The 22,727-nt window shown below is 38.5% G+C and overlaps 1 protein-coding gene across 1 annotated transcript in view; it reads left to right on the plus strand.

Annotated features, from left to right (window-relative positions):
• The window catches only part of LOC124876313 (polypeptide N-acetylgalactosaminyltransferase 10-like), a 138,027-nt gene extending 117,205 nt beyond the window's left edge, over positions 1-20,822 (plus strand). The window contains exons 8-12 of the mRNA XM_047378970.1: positions 2,969-3,076; positions 9,496-9,717; positions 10,748-10,864; positions 13,738-13,887; positions 15,435-20,822. Coding sequence (XP_047234926.1) covers positions 2,969-3,076; positions 9,496-9,717; positions 10,748-10,864; positions 13,738-13,887; positions 15,435-15,599 — 762 coding nt within the window. The 3' untranslated portion in view covers positions 15,600-20,822. The remainder of the gene's footprint in view (positions 1-2,968; positions 3,077-9,495; positions 9,718-10,747; positions 10,865-13,737; positions 13,888-15,434) is intronic.
• Positions 20,823-22,727: the final 1,905 nt, after the last annotated feature.

A 22,727-nucleotide genomic window follows, 5' to 3' on the forward strand; every position in this document is an offset into this window, starting at 1 on the left:
ATTTTAATGAGTGTCTACAGACATAAACATCAGGAAATTTGCTGTAAAGCCAAAGCTTGCAGCAGTACTTGGAGCCATTTTGGTTTCATGCCAAATTGAAAAGGAAAGCCAATAATTTGAAGGAGGCTTCAAGCTTGATTTGCTACATGGTGGCGGTTAAAGGTGCCAATACCACAGATTTCAGGAAAATTGAAGCATTAGGAACTGTCCTCTCTCCTTTTTCCCTGCCTTTTTCATAATGTAAATATGTATTTGGAATGACATCATTCATGCTTAGCTGTGATTGGTTTAGTTTGTGCACAGGTTTCATCCACAGCTCATAGAAAACTGTAAGACTTTTCAAGCAGCACGCTGTGTTCCTTGTTATGATTTCAGGTCTCGAGCATAGCACAAACCATTGCATAGATGAGCTTCCACATTAATCATGCTCTGAGTTCCATATTAGATTATGTTTTTGTCTGGCGCTTCAGCATGAATTATTCTGTAACTGCTTGCAACTCGTCTCGGCTGCCTCTGTCAGTGAGCTCGGGACAAACAGACACAACGGCCGGTCGCAATTATTCAATTATGGTTTGAACAAGTAAGAACTTTTGTCGTCTCACTCAATTAAGCACAAATGCCTCTGCTAAGAAGGTGGATTTGATTGGACGTACACAGCTGTGTGATGCTGCTGTGATTGTTATTTAAACTACATTGTCCTACACTGTGCATTTATTATGTAGAAACCTTTTGTCAGAAATCAAATTCACTGTCAAATCTCCAGATTTCTGCTGTTTCTTCATCCTAATGTTTGCCTCTTTGATGACTTGCTGCTAATTGGAACTGAATGAAAGTGACTCAACATGCATGAAACAGTATTTTGATGAGCATTAGGTCACTTACTGTAAAGAATATACTTTTGAATGAAATATCTGTAATCCAATTAAACACAAGCTCAGACAAGCCAACAAGGAAACGTCCCCAAACTAGGCTTTCTCCTGCCTTTTGACCAACTTTTTAAGATGTTATTGGGATTGAATACAGAGGGGAAATTTTCCTCTGAAAATAATTCGATTTATATATCATTCTTAACATTTGATATGTTGTCCTAGTTAATGATCCGAGCTTCATGAGAGTAGTTCATGTGCAAAACAGTATTTTCTTTTGTTCTGTTATGTTGTAATTTTTCCATTAACACCTAACCTGCAGTAACCTGATTGGATATTTGTAAAATGTAAAAGGTTTTTACATTGATTATATCTCTACTGGATTAAAGTTGTAAGACATCTGATTTTTACTGCAAGTGCAACATTAAAAAGGCCATCTAAGCAATTTATAACATTGATGCCCCTGAACAATGTTCACAATATTAAATTGTTTCAGAATCTCTAAAGGTTGCTGTTATTAGAAATCATCATATCAGCAAATTGGCTTCATCAGGTCTGAAACACCTTCAATGTGTCCAAATAAAGACGTGTTCCAAAGGTATTCTTGTAGTGCAGGGAACATGGAGGTTTCACTTCGTTTTTTTTTTTGTGTGAGCTGACAACTCCACCTACTAGCTTTGGGTTATACAAAGATGTGCTGCCATGGGTAAACAACGCTCCAGCAAAGCCAAGATTCCTTTAAAGGTTTTGGACCTGCTGAAAACTTCTGGTACCTTGAGCATCACAACACTGAGACGCCATATATTCTGCTAATTTGCAAAATTTGCAAAGGGCAACCAAATAAGTAATCCCCACAGATTTCTAGACTGAGCTGATTTAGATTTGTGCCAACAGCGCCTCTCTAGTTCCATGGCCAAGTTAAGCATTTCCTTTTATTATTCAGATGTTGTGCTTGCAAGTGTTTTGGTAAGAATGGAAAATCCAGGAAGAAGAGGATGGAAATTAACCCATACTGAGTTTTTAAACACTGGTTGCTACTGAAGAGTGTGTAATGTCGGGATGCAATTAAACAACTAACAAATGCATTCTAGGCTTTCTAAATAATTATGATTTATTGTATTTTCATCAGATATATTTGTAAGCATCTAATGATTGCAATATTGCAATATTTGAAACAAAATGCCAAGGTTTTTATTTGAAATAATGTGTGGATGTATATTATTCTTCACATATTATTAGTCACTGCTTTTTTGTTGAAATGTTTCTTTGCGTCGTCTAGAAGAAATTCAGTTTCCTTAACATGCTTCAAAACCCAGTCCGAGTGCTGGACTGGGTTAAGGGTAAACTTAAAGGTAAAAAAAGAAGCATGCCGATAAAATTAACCTCAGCCTAAAACAAACACAAGTGGCAACTGCAAAGCTGTGATTCCTGCAGGTTTTATCCTGTAAACACCTGTGAATAATGAAGACATTAGAAATATGTGGGATTACTTCTGTTTATAAATGCCTGTAATTACAAAAGCGTCTGTAAACATTTGTGGCGACTGCAGTAGCATTTTTTTGTTTTGGGTTCATAGTGCTCACAGTATTTGACCATATCCCCTCTTATCTAAACTAAATCATCAGCCAGTCTCCAAGTTTAAAATTCGCCTCACTGTGAGCCTCAAAGGTGGCTCCTTTTTTGTGAATTAGCTTTCCGATTCTAATTCTAGACTCTAAGTACAATTGAGTTTTCTTCACTCTGCTGTCAATAATTTGAGTTTGGTACCTTCTGAGTAATGCGGTATTGGGAGATTGAGATTCGTAGATATCTCAGGCTGCCAACATCACTCCTGAGTCCACAGCTCTCTTTCTGCTTTTATGTTAGATACTCTATTTCTTTCTGCTAGAACACATCATACCTGGCAGTCACCTTCTGGTTCTGCTGATCTCACCTATTCTTTTGAATTTGACCCCAGTTAGCTTTTTGTTTTCAGTGCTGTTTTGTTTTTTATCTTTGATCTGTTCACCTTTTCTTATCTGGCGCACAAATAAAGACCAATCCAAAACAACATTTTCAGATATGGATCTCTGCTGCCTCCCCTTCTTGTCATATCACTGCAGGTATGGATGTGTGGCGGTCGGATGGAGGACATCCCCTGCTCACGGGTGGGACATATCTACAGGAAATACGTCCCCTATAAAGTTCCAGGAGGTGTTAGCTTGGCCAGGGTAAGATTCACATCATTTAATGACATATTGATGTCAACAGATTAACAGAAAACTTTGTTTAAACAATTACTTCTCAATTTCCAGGTTGTGTCCCTGTTTCTTTGTGCCAAATTCATAATCCAGTGTTTGACATAAAGTTAGCAGTGGTATGTTTTTGTAAAAATGTTTAAAGAAAATTATTTCATGTATTCTGCTTTTGCAGCAATCAAACTATTTGTAAGGCAATGCAAGTGTATTTGTATAGCACCTTTAATATGACTTTGTGCAACATGAAGTGGTTTAAAAGATCAAAATCTAATTAAAATCTGCCTATAATAAAAATAAAAACACTAATAAAAATGCGTGAATATAAAAATCTTAAGCATTAATAAAAAATATAAAGGTAAAAAATAAAATAAAAGTGAATCTCAGATGAGGTGCTGGAGCTGTGAGGGTAAGCAGGAGTGCTTTAGGTTTAGATTTCCAGTGACAAACAGAGAAAGCTTTAACACCTGGACCCATTTTTATCGTAAATGTTCAGAGAATTGCAAATCTTAGAAAAACAGTTCCGGCCTGAATCCTGCTATCTGTGCATTTCTAGTAACTAAAGCATGACTCACATTACAATGGATTAAAACACATAAAGCAGAAAAATATTTTTTGTGCCGTTAATTGTGTCTTTTAGAGTTAGGTTTGATAAAAAATTAGAGTCGGCAGATCAGTGCCTTACAAATTAAGGGAATTTGCATTGTTCTAAAAAGAACTGCAATGTTCTGTCTTGTGTTTCTGATTTATGCTAAACCTCGAACCATATTAGAAAGTATTTATTGCATAAGGCATCAAAAAATGTAGATGCCATGAGATTGGGTATATTGTGTCAGTGTCACGCATCAACAACTTCCTCCACCTTTTAGCTCGAACATTCCTCAAAACTCATCCACTTATAATCCCTAACTAGTGTTTTCTAAAAAAAAAAAAAACTCCCATAGGAACTTTGACACTGACTGCTAGGTTTGAGAAATGTTCATCTAGTCTGTAGCTGAATATTATTTAATTATGCATGGCTTATTCTGACACCTGGCTTTGTCTGGCCCTGCTGAATATTTGACTGAACCTCTTGACCTCTGTTGCTGCTGTCTCTGTAAGACCATTAACCCCTGGAACAGGCTGTATTGAATGCTGATCAAACTGACTATACCTGCAGCTACAACAAGGTATATAAGATATATATCTGTGCTTCAATTCATGTAAAAGGTACAAATCAGAAACTTAGAAGTCCAAACTTACTTTTGATTACTTTACCTATAGCAGCGCTAAAGTAATAATGTTTTGTCTCATTCACTTAAGTTTTAGTTTGCAAATAAATAAATAGAACTGGAGTCAAAGATAATCTTTGGCTAGAGATAGTTTAAGAGAGATTTTAAAGATGTGGCTCAAAAGCAGATTGTGAAACTATTTCTGTTGTTGTAACAGTATAAGAAACAAAATATTGAAAGGATTCAGAAAACTCTACTGTAAAGACAGATTTAAGGAGTGAAAGCTTCCCTATACAACAGGGAATATGCTGAATTTTGAGTGTTTTAAAAGACACATGTTTGAACCCTTGTGGCATGGAATTACTTGAGTAAAACCTTTGCCAAACATAACAATATGGAATTAAATTCAGAAAAGATGCTTCATATTTTATCATGCAAAAAAAGCCTCACGTTAACTTTATGGATTATCCCAAAGTGGAAACATGGACTGTTGACAGACGGGACAGCATTTCAGGGTTTTTATTTTCAATGCCATATGCTCCAGCCCAAGGACAAAGTAGGCTTCCAGCGTGTCGTCAGCAACAAGCCCTAAAGCCAGGCTCTGTGATGGTATGGAGTTAGGCTCATTTCCATTTCTGCAAAGGCAGCAATGAAGTAGAGTCCAACAGATATTTTAGATGAACATATGTTGCCTTCAAGAGCACATCTATATAATGCAGTTTTCACCAAGACAATGGAAAACCCAAAGTCTGGACACATTAGGAAGGCATTGGGAGGAGGAGGAAGACTGCTGGGTTGGCCTGCCTGCAGTCTCACAATGTGTGAGAATTTCCAAAAGAATGATAAAACAATAATTATTCTGTACTATTACAAACATATATTAAAAGCATATGCAAGAACAACAGAGCATAACAGAATCTGAAAACCCTATTTGGTAACCTCATTGTCTAATGAACATTGTGAGACAAAGTAGCAACATTTACGGTCCAACTTTTATTGGAAAAGTGATGTTCTGAAATGTTAACTGCCATGTTTAACTGTGTAACTATACTCACTTACCTAATGTTATTTTCAAATGTTAGATTCTTGCAAAAGGTGGGCTGAACCAGAGTTGTTTCTGTTGGAAGACAGAACCATGATGTATGATATGAAAAATTATCTGGAACTATCTGGAAGTAGCAAAAGATACCCAACACTTGACAGGAAATCTATCAGAAAGCAGCTCCGGTGATAGATGTCAGGCAGTAGATCCAAAGCTTTTGTTATGTGCGGACAATAGATGAATAGGAGCCAGAACAAAAAAGTTTCAACTTGTTTTGATTATTAAAAAAAAAGTTCTTAAAACAAGAAAAAATTATGGATCCTTTCATTCACAAACATTTGGAGATGCTTGTACCAGAAAACACAAGGACAGATTTTAGTGGGACAGTTTGTCTTGAAGTCATTTGGGAGGGCTATTCTGAGTGAATTTCTTTCTCTAATGAGTTTCTAATACAATTGGCTTTGATTCAGCCAATTTTAAATCCTAAAGTAAATCTAACTGTCTCTCCATCAATATTGGATGTTTGGATGGTAACTGATTGCATGGCACGCAGTCAGAACATCCAGTGTATTCAGAGAATGGCCTGAATGGTTTGAATATTAAATGATATTTCATTTCTATAAAATAACTACAATAATTTATAGGCTGCTTCTTAAAAACATAACAGGGAAAACGTCATAAATGTTCTGTTTTCTGGTCTGTATGCTCCAGCCATTAAACCAAAGGGAAGTGTATGTTTTTTAATGAAATCTAATCAAACACCCTCAGCACCACTGATAATAGCAACAGAACATGAAACGGGTATTGCTGGTGTGATTATTAAAGGGAGTTTTCATCTAAAGGTCAAAGTTCAGCAAAGTGTGGGTTCAAAAAAACCTCTTTAATACTACTAAAATGTTCTGCCAGATATTTTCTGCAGTTTAAAATCAGTTTAAAAAAGAAAATGTTAGTATGAATGTCAAATGTAGTTGTCTGCATCCTCTTGTAGCACAGCCCCTCCCCCACTTGTTGTTGGATGCTGTCAGTCAACAGGCTGAGGAAAGGGAAATCTTACGGTGCCCTTTCATTGAAAGAACGATGAAGTCCAGGTTCCAGGCTTTTGTCCCCGGAATAGAACCGGGGGGATCGGTTGTTGGTCCAGCTAACACTCAGAGCTTCAGAGAACCACCTGGGAAGGGTCCCTTCTTTTGTGTGTAGAGGACTTGGAGGTGTGGCTACTTGAGAGGGAAGTAGTTCCACAAAGTCAACATTTAAAAAAGAAAAGGGGTTCTGTTTAAAATGCATAATGATTCTCAGGCTATGAAAAGATTGTTGATGAATTTATCGGACACAGGAATGGATTTTTGTTGTTGAGTGACGCTCAGAGATAAGTGAAAAAGTTTTACTTGTTACCGGTGTCATTGAACCAGGTAATTTTTTCTTTGTTCCCATTCACATTCTCCAGTTGCAGTTTTGGCAAAGTTATTGTCTTATATATTTTTAACTTGATTCTTTAGTTTTGATGTGGTCTTTGTACTGCTAAAGGATAGGAGAAAGTTTAAATTCAAGAAACAGTTAATTATTTTGTCTGTCCTAGTGTGTGTGTCACTTTCATATGTTTTAGGGGCGATTAGGTACAAATTACACCATGTCTTTTGAGTTTTTCTTACCACATAACCTTCGGGGATGTATGGAGACACTCAGTCCTTCAGTTTCCTCTTGGCTTTATGTATTTTCGATTATTGTAAAGACACAGATTAGTATCAGTTGCATTAGAAGAGAACCAGCCTAACAGTTGTCCATGGCATGCACAGCCAATCACAGACAGTTAAAAGTATTGTTATTTCTGCTAATTTCACCACATTACCGGAGCATCTCTTATTGAAATGTTACATTAATTTAGAGGTGTGTTTTTCTGTCTTGCTTCACTATGAAACTCTTTCAGCATTTTTTCTGAGAAAGCATCTGTCTCCTGTAATTCACCTATAACTTGCATGACAGAGTCCCTTCAGCAGGTGCTATGGTTCTGAATCAAAAAATCCTCCTGACACCTTCATTGACAGTCTGGGTCTTGTGTGGATCAGAGGATCCCAGAACTCTCAGAATGCAGTCAGCCTGCTGGGAAAACCAACCGTTGCACTCAAGTTCACCTGAAGCAGCTCAGAGCTTTAGTTTCACTGCAGGCAATGAGCCGTGCTGCGGGCTTTGTGTGTGGCTGGAAGCACTTTCCCAAAACATCTGTACCTGTGAGGGCTGGAGGAGATGTATTCATTCTTCCCTGGGAGCCTTGCTGAACCCAGATTATTCTTCCTTTCATCATTCATACCTCTAAGGCTCCAGCATGTTCTCCCAGACATGCAAACACACTTCAGAAGGTGCTGTTTTCTGTAATCCTTTACAGCGATGAGGCTTCAAATGGCTGGATTTCCAACTGAGGTAGCAGATTATTCTTACCTGTGCAATTGCAGCTAAAAAAAAAAAAAACTGTCAAACTTGATGCAGTATTGGTTGTCAGTTTGTGTGGGAATTGCATTTTGCCCAGATTAGTTTTAGGGATGTGGTTGCGTTTCCATGTAGAATATGTGTCTCTAATGTGTTCTTATAGTACCAGTTTAATTTCGCTAATTTAGATAAATTTATGAAACTCACAATGCTTCATTATACACAGAAGGATATATTTCAAGCATTTATTTCTGTTAAATTTGATGATTTTGGTTTATTACTAATGAAAACCAAAACTTAAATGTCTCTGAAATTAAGAAAATGACATAAGACCAGTCAAAAAAGGTCAGCCTGCTGAAAAGCATGTCCATGTCTGTGGTTTAGAAGTGTCTTGGATTCGTCCATGTCTGATGGCTCCATTAGATCTGACTCCAGTCTCCACCCAAGCCTGGTAAATCTCCTCCAAACTCTTGTGTTGCAGTTTTCACAAGGCTGCTATCATCACTGTTACTTGTGCACCATTTTTTACCACAATGTATTGTTCCATTAAATATTCTAATAATATACTTGGATGCAGCACTTTGTGAACAGCCATCTTCTTTATGAATAACCTTTACGGCTTACTGTCTTTGTGCATCGAGTCAGTGAATGCTTGACAATTGTCTGTCAGCAATCGTCCCCCTAGTTGTGTTCGTCATAACATTACAACTCTGAGTTTTTTCTTGGTCTTATATCAGTTGTTTTTTTGTTTTTTTTACAACAGTTTTCATTAACTGTAAGCCATAATCATGAAAATTAACAGAAATAAACACTTGAATTATATCACTCTGTCTGTAATAAATTTGCACATGCATAAACAAAACAAAAAAACACTTCCATTTTAGCTCTGGCTCTGTGTTTCACGTCATTTTCCTGCTGGAAGGTGAACCTTTGCCTCAGTCTCCAATCCAAAACTGGTTTTCTTACAGTAATGCCATATATTTATCTCCATCCATCTTCCCATCAACTCTGACCAGCTTCTTAGTCGCTGATGAAAATAGATTACACCTGAGTATAATGCAGCCATGTGTTACCATGGAGATGGCTTGTTCAGGGTGACATGCAGGGCTTGTCTCCACACATAGTTTAAAAATAATAGTTTCTGTACAGAGAAGAGGAAGAAAATCCATCCTGAGATGGATGCAAACTTTGATAATCAACCATAAACAATTCCAGCACTGTGCTTGCCAACAGAGTTTCACCACCCGATTCCAAGTCATGATTAAATATGAGATCAAATACCTATTTCACGTAATGACAAATCAGTTTGTTACTTCTCTTATTTGTCTGGCTAAAGGAGCAGTCATACATCTTATGGATATAAAGCTGAAAATTGCCTTTGGCTGTAGTTTTTACTTTGTAAAACCTTAAGAATGAAACAACATTAATAACTGGTGCAGGAGGTTTGTTTTTTGCTGTTGTTGTGCTAAACTTGGCACATCTGCCTGGATGGGTGCAGTGTGTTATGGAGAACTGATCCTAAACCAATCTTCAAATGATAGATTTTAATACATTAGTGTTCCAAGCAGTTTTTGAAAACTGAATGTTTATTTAAAAATATATATTAATGTTTGAATGACCACAAATGTTTCACTTTTTTTTATAAAATTGGTGCCGATCGGAACAATTAATCTAATCCCTATGAAAATTGCCACAATAATATAAACCTGTTTTAATTTTAGAACCTGAAGCGTGTCGCAGAGGTGTGGATGGACGAGTATGCAGAGTACATCTACCAGCGTCGGCCCGAGTACCGGCACCTGTCCGCAGGAGACGTGACGACACAGAAGGAGCTACGCAACAAACTCAACTGCAAGAACTTCAAGTGGTTCATGAACGAGGTAGCCTGGGATCTGCCCAAACACTACCCGCCTGTGGAGCCCCCTGCTGCCGCATGGGGAGAGGTACAGTTTCTCCATTTAGATTTTTTTTTTTGGATAAAGGACCCAGAAATGTAAGGTTTTGTGTACATTTTATGTTTTTGGTCTCTTGTTTACATCCATCATCAGGAGCAGGAACATGATGAAACAGTCAGTCAGTCATTTTCTACCGCTTATTCCATAGTGGGTCGCGGGGGAGCTGGTGCCTATCTCCAGCAGTCTATGGGCAAGAGGCGGGGTACACCCTGGACGGGTCGCCAATCCATCCATCGCAGGGCAACACACAAACAACCATGCACACACTCATTCATACACCTAAGGGCAATTTAGAATGACCAATTAACCTAACAGGCATGTCTTTGGACTGTGGGAGGAAGCCGGAGTACCCGATGAGAACCCACGCATGCACGGGGAGAACATGCAAACTCCATGCAGAAAGACCCCTGGCCAGGAATCGAACCCAGGACCTTCTTGCTGCAAGGCAACAGTGCTACCAACTGCGCCACCGTGCAGCCCTTTTCAGAAACAACTGCAGTTATTTATAGGAAACAAACACTGGGTGCACACAATTTCAGTTCATTATGTTTTCTGAAACCACACGGGGTCAAAATGTTACATTCAGGCTCAAATATATACTCACAACCCAACTAATATTTGGTCAAATGCCTTGTAGCAAGTTGCACTTTTTTATTGCCTGAACTGGTAGTTTATTTAAATGGGTTGGTTTCCTGGGCCTTTAAAGCATCGTCATCCTGTTTTCCATTCCATGTTTGGATCCATGTTTCTCAATTTCAAAACCAGTTTGATGTTTGCTTGGAATCATTGACTTGTTAAAACACCAACCATGTGTGAAAGTTTTAACCATCTTGCTGTTGATTTGAGGAGATACTAAAGAATTTGGAAGTAGTCCTCCATTATTCCACCCACTTGTTGTAATTCACCATTATGCTGTCAGTGCTTCAGGGCTCTAGAAATATTTAGGTCAGCGCTGAATTCTAACTTGACTTAAATGCTTTTTTTGCATGTGACAGTTTTTTCCTGACTGTTATTTCAGGTCCGTAATATGGCCAGTGGATTGTGCATGGAGAGCAAACACTTTGTGTCTGGAAGTCCGATCCGACTGGAGAACTGTGTAAAAGGCCGAGTTGACGTTAGTTGGAGTCATGGACAGGTAAACATTAGCTGACCTTATTTACTGATTTATTTGATGAAAATGGGTATATGGGTTATTGAATCATTTTTAAATCAGTTCCAATGGTTTTATTTGCAAATCCATCCAATATTCAGCTTATTCTCTCGGTCAAGCTGCATGATATGACTACTACTGGTTACCCATTCTTGGCATATTGGTGCTTTGGATTGATCACAGTTTGTTAGCTCTTGTTTCTCCACCTGCCCTTGGACCACAGAGTCTCAATGAAGTTAACACGTGTCTCTGGACAGAATTAAGAAGATTTCGACTTGTTTGGATGAGAAGCAGCCCCACCCATGGATTGTTTTAGGGTCCTTCACTGTTGGTCTGTGTGGAAAAGTAGCATTATGCACCGCTTTCTTTTAAAAAAAACAGCAACAAAAGGATTTAAGGTTGTATTTTTTTGTTTTCTCCATTTTGCTTGTACATAATCACCTTTTAATTCTCATTGGCTTTATGTTGAGTTATGCAGAAGTAAATCAGGATCAAATTCAGCAGATTACACAAAGAAAATATGAACTGATTTATTCTTTGTAAAACTTAAATGTATATTTTTTAATCTGCTGAAATGATTTGACTATACTGAAGTTGACATTTATTTTTATGAAAATGAGCTCATCCTTTATGCACATGACAACCTCACCCTACTGTCTACCATATCTGTTTGTAAGACAAATGATAATTCCTACAATTGGTAAGTTGACAGAAAAAATCTTGATCTTGGGTCTTTATCAGTGGATTTTGTATGATAGCTCTAGTTTATGTAGCATTTTATATTTGTGTTATCATGAAAAGAAATTCAGTCCAAACATTTACTTCCTGTTGGTCAGCATTTATATATTACCTTATTAAATGTATGTATGAACAGTGAGTAAGGATATTTACGTCTGTTCTGGGGAACACACATCTAATTTGCTGCAGGTAATTAATTTTCTTATCTCCACCACGTTAGGCTCCTTGTGACTGTGGTTCAACAGCTTAAGATCTGCTTATCACTGTAGTTCAATGAGTTAATTGGTCTCTGAACAAACATTTGTTTTGGATGAAGAGATACCTGCATCAAATGTTTCTATATCTGCAGCTGGTCCAGTATTCTTACCAGGGTGACCCATGGTGAGTTTCAATTTAGTTTTATAATTCAGTTTACATTCAGTTTTGTGTATATTGTGCCAGTTTACAAGGAACATCATCTCAAGACAAACAGGTCCAAATTTAATACAATTATAGGAAAACATTAAAAACAAATAAGTATGATTTAACCTAATTCACACAAATCAGTATAGATTCAGTTGCAAAGTCAATTACCTATACATAGGGACAGGAGTACTTTCTTTGGGAATGAAAAACCAAAAAGAGTAGACAGATGAAATGGCGCCAATATCTTAATCATTGACTGTCTAGGAAGGCACTGGGCGTGGAGCACTTGTGAATAAATAATAGAGTACACCTAGTAAAAGACAGCAATATTTCTTCAGATGCTCTGTTTGACAACTTCTGTCAGAGTTTAGAAGCAGTATATTTAAATTTAAGACATGCCTGTGGTCTAATTAACTGATTGAATTAAGCATGTTTCTATGAATAAATATAGCTGAGCATCTTGAGCATAACAATGGGAATTTATCCCATGCTGTCTAATTTTACCAAGTAACAGCATATATATATATATACAGTAAGGAGAATATACCGAAGCACTGAACCCTGTGATACTCCATTAGTAATTCTGGGGGGTAAGGAAGATTTACCAATAAAATTCACAAACTGGGATCTGTCTGTCAGACAGGTGTCAACCTAGTGTCGTTTTCCCTACAACTCGCTGAGCTCATGTTCTAAATAAATAGGTAATGTTATTTCTATACAAAAACGCTGCCTTTGGCAGAAGCCTAATTCCTTTGCAAAACAAAAACTGTTACAGTACTACTGAGTCTATCCTGGTAATATTTTAAAACATGATCCCCTTACTGCTCCCCACAAAACAGTTTTTGTCTAATCTGTCAAGCAGATCTTCTTGGTTTGTGTGGTTAAACTACTGAGGACTCCAGATTAAACTACAAATATGCATATTTTTCTGATGACCATTCAGTTCAAACGATGACATTTGAATAACTTGCATGTGAAATCTGTAGGAATGGATTGTCATTATTACTCATATCTATCATTCTTTCAGTTTTAGTTACATCATGGTGCTGTTGAGCTGCATAAATTTGATCAGATCTCACGAGATCTAAATAATAAGTCACTCAGACTACAAACATTTAGATCATAAAGTATGATTCCAAGAAGCTTTTTCAGGAAATTGAAGGTTTCTCCCCATAGATTTCACCACTGTTATTATCTCTTTATTGCTCTTCATCCTCAGCTAAACACACGTCACACACAGGCAAAGACTTCATTACTTTCCTATCTCTACAAAGGCCTGCGTTTGTACTAGCGTGTCACACCAAGGATCTTCAACTTGAGCTCATAATACAACCTTAATGGATTGAACGTCCCCTTTTGTTTCCTGGACGTCTCATACCTTCGACACTTTAATAGCTTTTGTCCAAAGAGTCATTGTAGTTTCATTTGTGACATGGTTGCACGTCGTTTTTAGCATCAAAGAGAAATGGATTTGCTGCAAATCACTGGGGGTCTTTAAGTGGTGTCCTTGTCAGGTCCTTTTTGGTTCATCACAAAAGGAGCGAGGAAACTTGTTTGAGAGCAAGGATGGCTACGCTTGATACTGTAGTTAAAAAAACACAAATAAAGCAATACTTTCTGGTTTCATTGAGACCATGTAATCACATTTTCTAACTTTTACAGATTCACACTGATTTGCCTGTCTAGATCCAACATGAAGTCTGTGTTTCCTGCAGGTGTTCACGTTCGGCTGGAGAGAGGACATTCGGGTAGGCGACCCAATGCACACCAAAAAAGTCTGCTTTGATGCCATTTCCCACCACAGTCCTGTCACTCTGTACGACTGCCACGGCATGAGGGGGAACCAGCTGTGGCGCTATAGGAAGGTACTCCAGAGGCTTTTTTCCTTCAGAACTTTTTTCAATTGGAAAAACAACACTGACTATTTTGAGTTGAATACAGCATGTTTTATTGATGTTAGTTTGAATACATTAAATTAATTTGTTATGGTAAGAAGAAAAAACAGCTATCTTTAGAAGCTAGGGTTTATTGCATCTAGTTATGAATTCTTGCTCTATTCCTTGTTCGAAAGTTATATACATTGCAGAGTTCATTCTATAATTATTCATTAAACAAAGGTAAGGCCAAACTGCAGTAGCAACTTGTAGAACCACCATTGGCAACAATACATCTCAGTATTTTCTTTCAATCCCTCATATCATGCTGGAGGAGTTTTGGTCTACTTATTAAATTATGCTGAAATTTGTTTCTGCAGAGCTCCCTTAGGGTCCCACCATAGTATTTCAGTCAGGTTAAGGCCTGGACAATTGCTGGGCCACCTCGATGCTTTTTCAACCATTTTGTTGTAAATTTGCTGCTGTATTCAGGATAATTGTCTTGCTGATGACACAGATTGGGCCATGCTTTCTTTGTTGGACAGATTACTTCACATTTGACTCTAGAATAACTCTATGATACTTTAGAAGGGTTAATGTTCACAGTCGACTCGATGACAACATGCTGACTTGGTCCTGTGGCTGCAAAATAAGCCCATATTATTACCCTTCCACCAACTGTTTGCACTGATATGAAGTGTTGTTTATGTCCAAACATGTTACTGTGTCTCATTCCAACACATCCTGAGTTTAATCTCATCTGTCTACATGTCATTGCTCCAGAAATCTTATTGTTCATTCAGAAGCTACTTTGTAAACTTAAATGACGCTGCCATACTTTTTTAGGGAGAAGAGACAGTTCTGTTTTTTTCTAATTTTCCTTTCATGAACTTTAACATTTAATGCCTGGTTCACACGGCGGGATTTTAATGCCGTTTTTGCCCCAATCTTCCCCTTCTGACATGCCTCAATTATGGTGATGGCTCTTAAGATAATCTTATGAGATATTCCTGCCATGTTTGGTGTGTTAAGATGACATGATGCTGATCTAGTCTGCTCGGAAAGACGTTGGGAACCCTGCAACCTCAAATCGGGGATATTCAACATGTTGGAATTGCCTTGGGCCAATATCCTACCATGCGGAGTATTCCCTGAGGACAAACGAGCACGCAGCCCGTTGAATGTGGTGTATAGCCAATCAGAAAATCTTTGAAAAAATCAGCCGACAATTTTTAAATCTTTCCCTGTGAACCAGGCATTACATGCTAACTGATACCTGATGGAAATGGCTTGAAAACCCTCTTCAGGTTACTGTGTAGCAACAGTTTCTCTTTAATTTCATTGCTGATGTCTTTCCGTCTCGGCATTGTAAAAACACACACCTGTATACACTACCCGTTAAACATCAGTTCATTTTTATAGTGTCCAACATTTAAACTAGTCATTAAAGAAGATCTTAGAACTGAAATCCATTAGCAAACCCATCAGTTGTCTTACACCCTTCCTTCCTCTGACCTTTCTGTCTCATCGTTTTCCAGGACAAAAGCCTCTATCACCCCATCAGCAACAGCTGCGTGGACAGCAACGCCAATGAGCGGCGGGTCTTCATGAACTTGTGTGACCCCTCCTCCCCCAGCCAGCAGTGGCAGTTTGAGAGAACCAACACCACCGTTTTGGAAAATTTTAACCGCGCGACGAACTGAGTCCGAGCAACTAAGGGAGTCTGGACTCATGCAGCCATGAAGCTGCTGCTGATGTTGCTGCTACTGCTCTGATCAGGGGCGTACCCTGTTTTTTTTTTGGAGCTAGGGGAAATGCTGCTTTTATTGTAAAGGTGCCAGAAGTAAATCAAGATGGGATATCGAGGAGGAAAATGAATGGAGAGTTCCAAAATTGATGGGTTTAAAAGTTGCTTCAGGGTGTATTAGTTGTGCTTTGGCAGCGGGTCTGTCTCACTTCCTGGTTTTGCTTTTGAGTTATTATCCAAAATTCCTCCTCATTCCATCTCCTTTATATCTATCCCCCCACCCCCCACAACGCTCACTGTGTCCCTGCCCTCCCGTCCGTCTCAATCTCGCTGCATGACTGCACCTTTGCCCGCCCTTTCCATTCTCTCACTTTTAAATCCCCTTATGTCTCTCCAGCTCTGACAACCTCCCTAGGGGGGCTTGTGGAAGGGAGGGGACTGGTTTGTGCTGAGCCAAAGTCATCCTGACACTCGGTGAAGCCAGGCAGAACCACTCTGAAAATCAGCCAGCAAATGGGTTCTCCTCTATAGCACGCCTATGCTCCACGTCTGCAGGCAGAGTTGCCATGAGCGGAGCCCACAGAGAGACCGAGGGGACAAGACTGCCACCTTCTGCACACGCTCAGCTCATTTTCCCCCTTTATTCTCTGTCCTCCTCAACATTTATCCATGAGTCACTCTCAGATTTGTCTCTGTGCCACGATGGCCTTCTATTTTCTTCAAAAACAATTGCTGTCTGATGTTGGGATCTGTGTTGGCTGAGTCCTGCTGGCATGTTCTTAGTACAATGGGACGTCTTTGCAGAGCAGAACGATGCACATTTGTTTCTGGCTGCAAACTGACCTGTTTCTTCAGCACCTCGCAGAGTCACATCTTGACTTTGAAACTTAAAATGTGTTCCCCGTGCTTCATTTTCTGCCACACATGTAAACATTTCTAAGATGCCCTCTGCTGCTTCCCAGTTCAGCCACTGGGACGACCTCGTGACAGACGGCCATGCGGCGGGTCTCGTCTTCTGGCTGCATGACGGGCGGGGCCGCTGATTCACAGCTGGCCCGTGCCTTATTGGCTGGCAGCTGAGCTGATGCATCACTTTCGCTGAATTACTCCGGATGGTCTTACCGCGGTAGCGCTGGGATTCAGATAAACTTGAATAAGATCTTAGTGCCTTTTGCCGGACTCAGAAAGTTTGTGTCCACAGAGTGTTTCAGGCAGTCACAGAAGACTTTTGGTGACTTTAAAATGAGGCTGAAATGACCTGTGGTGCACTGAACGCATCACTGTTTATTCTTGACTCCTGTGAAGCATTCGAAGTGAGCGTGCTCTGAAAGCACAGAGCTAAAGAGACTGTTTTTCCTACCATAGTTGCTCCTACTTTCAAAGCTTAATTACAGCCTTTTCAGACCTTTCTTTTATGTTGATCATAACATGATGCTGTGTGTTTGTTTTTTTCTCTCCTGTATTTAATCAAAAGTACTTTAATGGCAAAGGAGAAGTTCTGGCTGTTTGTGTTTTTGTTTTGGGTTATTCTGGGATGCTCTGATTCTCTAATACAGTTTGCACAGATCCAGTAAATCAGATAGAGAAAGAAAATCACTCTTTCAGTCTATTTCTAGGATTTTGCTTCATATCAAGTACTGTCTTGAGATGCAACTAGAGATGGACCAATTAATTGGCTGGACATCAGCATTTGACAGTTTTCCCTGAATCTGTTCTGATCAGTGTTCAGTAGCTCAAAGGCCAACAAATAAGATTTTCTTTTTTTTTTCTCTCATAAAGTGTATTGTAACTAAAAGCTCTGATCATTTTCATGAGACATCGACCAACAGCATGCGCTTTGATAAAACTGTAAAGTAAATCAAAGTCAGATAAAGATAACATCCTTTGATGCATTATTTGGTTAGTCATATAACTTCTTAATTTATTTTTATGTCTTACAATCCTTTGAATAAAAGAATGGTCAAAATCAGAATCAGCAGGTACTGAACAGCCTAAAAGAATATCAGAAATTTGAGCAGGGCAGAAAAAGCATGAACAGTCTATCTGAAGCACCTTTCTGGATGCACATCTAAAAAAAATAACATCATAAAAAGTTATGTTTGAGATTCATTATGAGCAGAGCTGCAAAAAAAAAAGCTGAAGACAGGCTTTTATAGATTTATGTAGGAAAGAAGTGCATCATCCTGTGAAAATGCATCTGCAATTTCTTGTAGTTTTATTCAATCAGTTGTTAAGCAAACACTCAAGAAGTTTTTTATTTCTGGCATTGTGATGTACTGATTCTGTTTTTGTAGAGAAAGTTTGGTAGAGCGGTGGATATATACAGCAACATTTTCTGGTTAAAAAGGAAAAAAACTACAAGAGTCATCTCAACACAAATTCGATGAGCTTGACCGTCACCCATTTAATGAAAAGGAAGCTGAATTCTAAAGTGATAATGTCTGAGACTTGTTGGTTTGGTATTTTAGGCTGTGAGATAAAAAGCAGTACAAAGGTTCAGTGGTCTGACATACCTGAGCAAAGGGGCCTTGATTTTTCTTTTTTTTTCAATGAAAACATTTAGAGCACCAGAATCTAACACACCAAAGAAGGCAATGGAGTAAATATATTACAAAAAACTCAGTCTCACTTTCTGATGTTTTAAGGGCTGAAGAGCAGAGGAAGACTCTTCTGTTCTACAACACATTATAGCATGGATTGGTTTTCATTATTGCAGATAATATTGGTGCACCTTAGGGGAAATATCCCTTCATTGTCAATGGTTTCGCTTAAAAAAACTGAAAATCACTTTTCATGTCTACCTTCACCTTTAAATCACCTCAGGACATATATTTCAACACACTCTGGTATCCTTGGTGTTATGCATATAATAGTAGAAAACTAACGCACACATTCCATCGTTTTTCAGCTTTTCTGTATTATAAATGTGTATTATTCTGTGATATAAATTTGTTTTCTGCTAGTGTGTTCATCCTAGAAATGCTCCTATGTCACATTTCTGCAGACTGAGAATCAGTCAGTTGTTTTTTGAAGCAGTCGAAGGTGTAAATCTTTTTCTATCTGTTCACCCTGTTCAACGCTCCTGCTCTCCCACATTATGACACTCCCTTTTCCATACAAGTACTGTGATCCTCCAAGACCTGTTGCATAAATTTGTGAAATGTTATATGCAACATCTTTTGCAAAGCTGTGCAGAAAAAAAACATGTATGCATTATTTTTAAGACTCTGAGGCCTGTGAAAATGTTTCCATTTTATACTTCCATGCTTTCAAACAAGCTGCAACTGTTTTATCCTGTTTGTTCACTTCTTGTAGCCTGATTTTTGCAAGGACACCACTCCCACTTTGACGTTTGACTCCATGACCTGCAGCGTTTTAACGTGTTTGTGGTTTTGTTTTGTTTCACAGAGCTTTTTTTTTTTTGTGTTTGTGAACCTTCCGAATCAGATTTAAGGCATGATGACGGTCAAGGACGCTATTTTCCACCTCTTTACTAAAGCCTTTGATTTGCTCAAAAGAACAAATGATCAGTTCTGCCCCAGATGAGGTTTTTATTGCCGACTTGGAAGGGGGTGCACATTAAAAGCACTATAGGGGAATTTGGCCGTAAACTGAAAGAGGCTAATGATTGGTGAAATTGGCATTTGATTTGCAGATTCCAGTTCAGTACTTAATTTAAGGTCTATTGCAGACTGTTTTTTTCTAAAAGGGATATGATGTGAATTAGTTTAAAATTTAAACCATATAGATTTGTCAAACCTCAGCTAGATTAAGATAAATTCTTGCTTTTCGTGGGGATTAGGAGCGCCTTAGATTGAGACTAGAGTGAAAACTAAAATTGATAAGCTATAAAACATGAACTTGATTCTTTTAAACCTCTGTTTTTATTTCGGAAATATAAAATTTAGTTGTGAAAAGCGAAAAATGCGTTCAGGGCTGAGAAGGAGGACTCACCCAGAATGCCATTAATGCAAGAACCACCACTGCAGATATGATTGAACTTTGAGTCATTTGACATTTAAGTGATACTCCTGGAGGGTGTATTCACTTTTTTCACATTTATAAACCATATAATCAAGTGATTTGCTCTTACTGTAATAGCTTTACACCCAGTCTTAGGCTGCAGGCAGACACACTTTAGTAAATCCACTGACTGCACAGCAGGACTGAAAACTCAGAAAGTGTAGATAGTAAAGAATGTATAACCTTAGGAACTGAATATTTATTCTCAGGTTTTAGTGCAGACACCAAAATGGCAAAATTTGGACATATTTGTGGAATTCCTCCTTCCAAACACGCCTCAATCCGGTTTATCCATGCAGCTTAAAGCAAAAGCTTGCTAAGTGATGCTTTATGGACCAAACTCTGATTCACCATCAACTCTCATGGCTTTTAAAAACAGCCCCCTGTTGTGTTGCTCAACTAGTCACTACTAAGAGTATATCATGACAGTAATGACAATCTAAGCTCTTTGAAACAGGGTTCAGAGGATTGCTGAGGTTCAGTCTGAGCCCAAAACTGTAACTTGCATGAACATTTGTTCCTGTAAATGAAACTGCTGCCTGCTGCATCCCTTGATGTTTGCAGCAGGTTTTTTTTGAGCTCCATCTCTTTGGACGTGATGTGCATTTTAAGCATGAAACGGATTCTTTGGGTCTTCATGGTTCTATTAATGTCTGCTTTATTTCATTTGTATACATTTTGGTAAAGGCCCTTAAACTATTATATTGCAACTGCATAAATTCACCATGACTCAGAATGACAAGATAAAAGCAGTTCAGCTGCACAAAATGTTTCCTAGCATTTACTCAGTAATTTCCCAGCATTAAAGGGGAAGCTCTGTTGTGAATATGTCGTTCATCTTTACTGTAACATCTAAATTATTATTTTTTTTCCCTCTCTAGGATGTCATGTTTGGAGAAAATTGGCAGGAAAAAAAATTAAATCTTGTTTTCTAAAAGTTTTTAATGGGTCGGCCTGTCGCACGACGTCACCTACATGTGAAAATAGTGTTGTGTACATTTTGTAACTGGAAAATTAAAAATTAATCCTGTATTTTTTCTACTGAGATTACAAGTGTAAAACTGTATTTAGATATTTACAAAACTGTTCAAATCAACTGGAGATGTAGGATATTTTGATGAAACTGTAAAATAAAAAGGTTTATATATTTGGAGGACATTTTGTCAGTCCCTTGTGTGATTTTAAAAATGTTCCAAAACTAAATACAAGGGCTGCACGGTGGCACAGTTGGTAGCACTGTTGCCTTGCAGCAAGAAGGTCCTGGGTTCAATTCCTGGCTGGGGGTCTTTCTGCATGGAGTTTGCATGTTCTCCCTGTGCATGCGTGGGTTCTCACCGGGTACTCCGGCTTCCTCCCATAGTCCAAAGACATGCCTGTTAGGTTAATTGGTCAATCTAAATTGCCCTTAGGTGTATGAATGAGTGTGTGCATGGTTGCTTGTGTGTTGCCCTGCGACGGACTGGCGACCTGTCCAGGGTGTACCCCGCCTCTTGCCCATAGACTGCTGGAGATAGGCACCAGCTCCCCCGCGACCCACTATGGAATAAGTGGTAGAAAATGACTGACTGACTGACTAAATACAAGACAAAAGCATGATTCTTTCCAACCGTTCTGTTGGGAAGGGAGTTAGTATTTTATCTTTGCTGAGATTAGTTTTCCTGTTGAGAGCCAAGACAAAATCAATCACTTCCAGTTTTGCAAATGCATTTTTATAGACCTTTAAGCCACCATCACATTTGTGTTTGATCCAGGTGTGATGAAACAGGGATGCATCTAAAAGTTGCAGGACATTGGCTCTCGAGGACTGGAGTGGGAGTCACTGCTACATAGTGACTGAAAAATTACATTTCCAGTACCAAAACAAATTGACTATCTCACGACATGGTAAACAAGTAGAATATTTGAACAGGTCTGTTTGTCATAAGTACAATAAAACAAAATGTTTGGTAAATAAATAACACCAGGGTAGAAGTAAAAAAATGTCTACATTTTCTACAAAAAAATAATAACAAAAAAAAATTGAAAATGCCTGGAGAGTCATGATCCTTTTTGTCACTTTTCCGCCACGTCAAAACTGACAAACCGTCATTGTTAAGACTTTTTAAAAACTATTAAAGCAACATTTTAGATTTGCAAATAATTTCTTAAGCTATTAGATAAATTAACAGAAAAATAATCAAAATGTTTTCCAAATGTCACTAGATCTCCTGGATGACCTTTTTCTTGTCTTTTCATGTTTCGCGTGCAGATCTGATTTGCCTTCAGTCTGTTAGAGGCTGTGACCGCAGAGACTCGAGCACCAGGTGGATGAAGCGGCTGCTCATTCCAGCCACGATCAACTCTCCTATCTAACTCTGCTGCCCACAGCTTTCTAATTTCCTCCTCTTGTCGCTTCTTGTTGCTGCCTTTATATCATTTTAAGCACTTCTTCGACTGGTGCAAAAATGCACTTTCCACCAACATTAATCCCGTAATCATATTTCCCTCTGCGGCCTGGTAGCTCTGATAGTTTTCCAGGTTTCCATGATTCATTCTTTGCCCGGCTAATGTTGCTTTTGCAATTGGTTTCTTGCTCAGCTCGTCACGGTGACTCTGACAGTGCGCGTTTTAGTTTGAGTGAACATTTTATAGCTTCCATGTTATTGGAGCTTTAACATGATTACACAATCTCAGTAAGCATGGAGCATGTGCTGTATAGTCCTAATTAAAAAGTGTTAGATTTTTTTTCCAATTTATTTCTATAATATCAAATTCCTTTTCCACTATAGCAAGGGTGAGTGCACCAGACTTTAATAAGCAACGGTTATGTTTCTGCATAGACCATTACTTTTACCATTCATATTTATTCCAAGTTAATTACCAAATAATCAGCATTCCCTCAGACTCATGAGCTGTAACTAGGACAGAGATCAGGCTATTACATTAGCACAGTGTTCCATTAAAGATCTCCATTAAGTTTCTTTATTAGACTCAGCACCATTATAAAAGGGAAAAGGGAATCCTATTGTCTCCCATAGTTCACTCACTCTGTGGCTCTCTGCAGGTCGACACATCCCTCCGA

The sequence above is a fragment of the Girardinichthys multiradiatus genome, chromosome 11 (genome assembly GCF_021462225.1).
Source record: "Girardinichthys multiradiatus isolate DD_20200921_A chromosome 11, DD_fGirMul_XY1, whole genome shotgun sequence".
NCBI lineage: Eukaryota > Metazoa > Chordata > Actinopteri > Cyprinodontiformes > Goodeidae > Girardinichthys > Girardinichthys multiradiatus.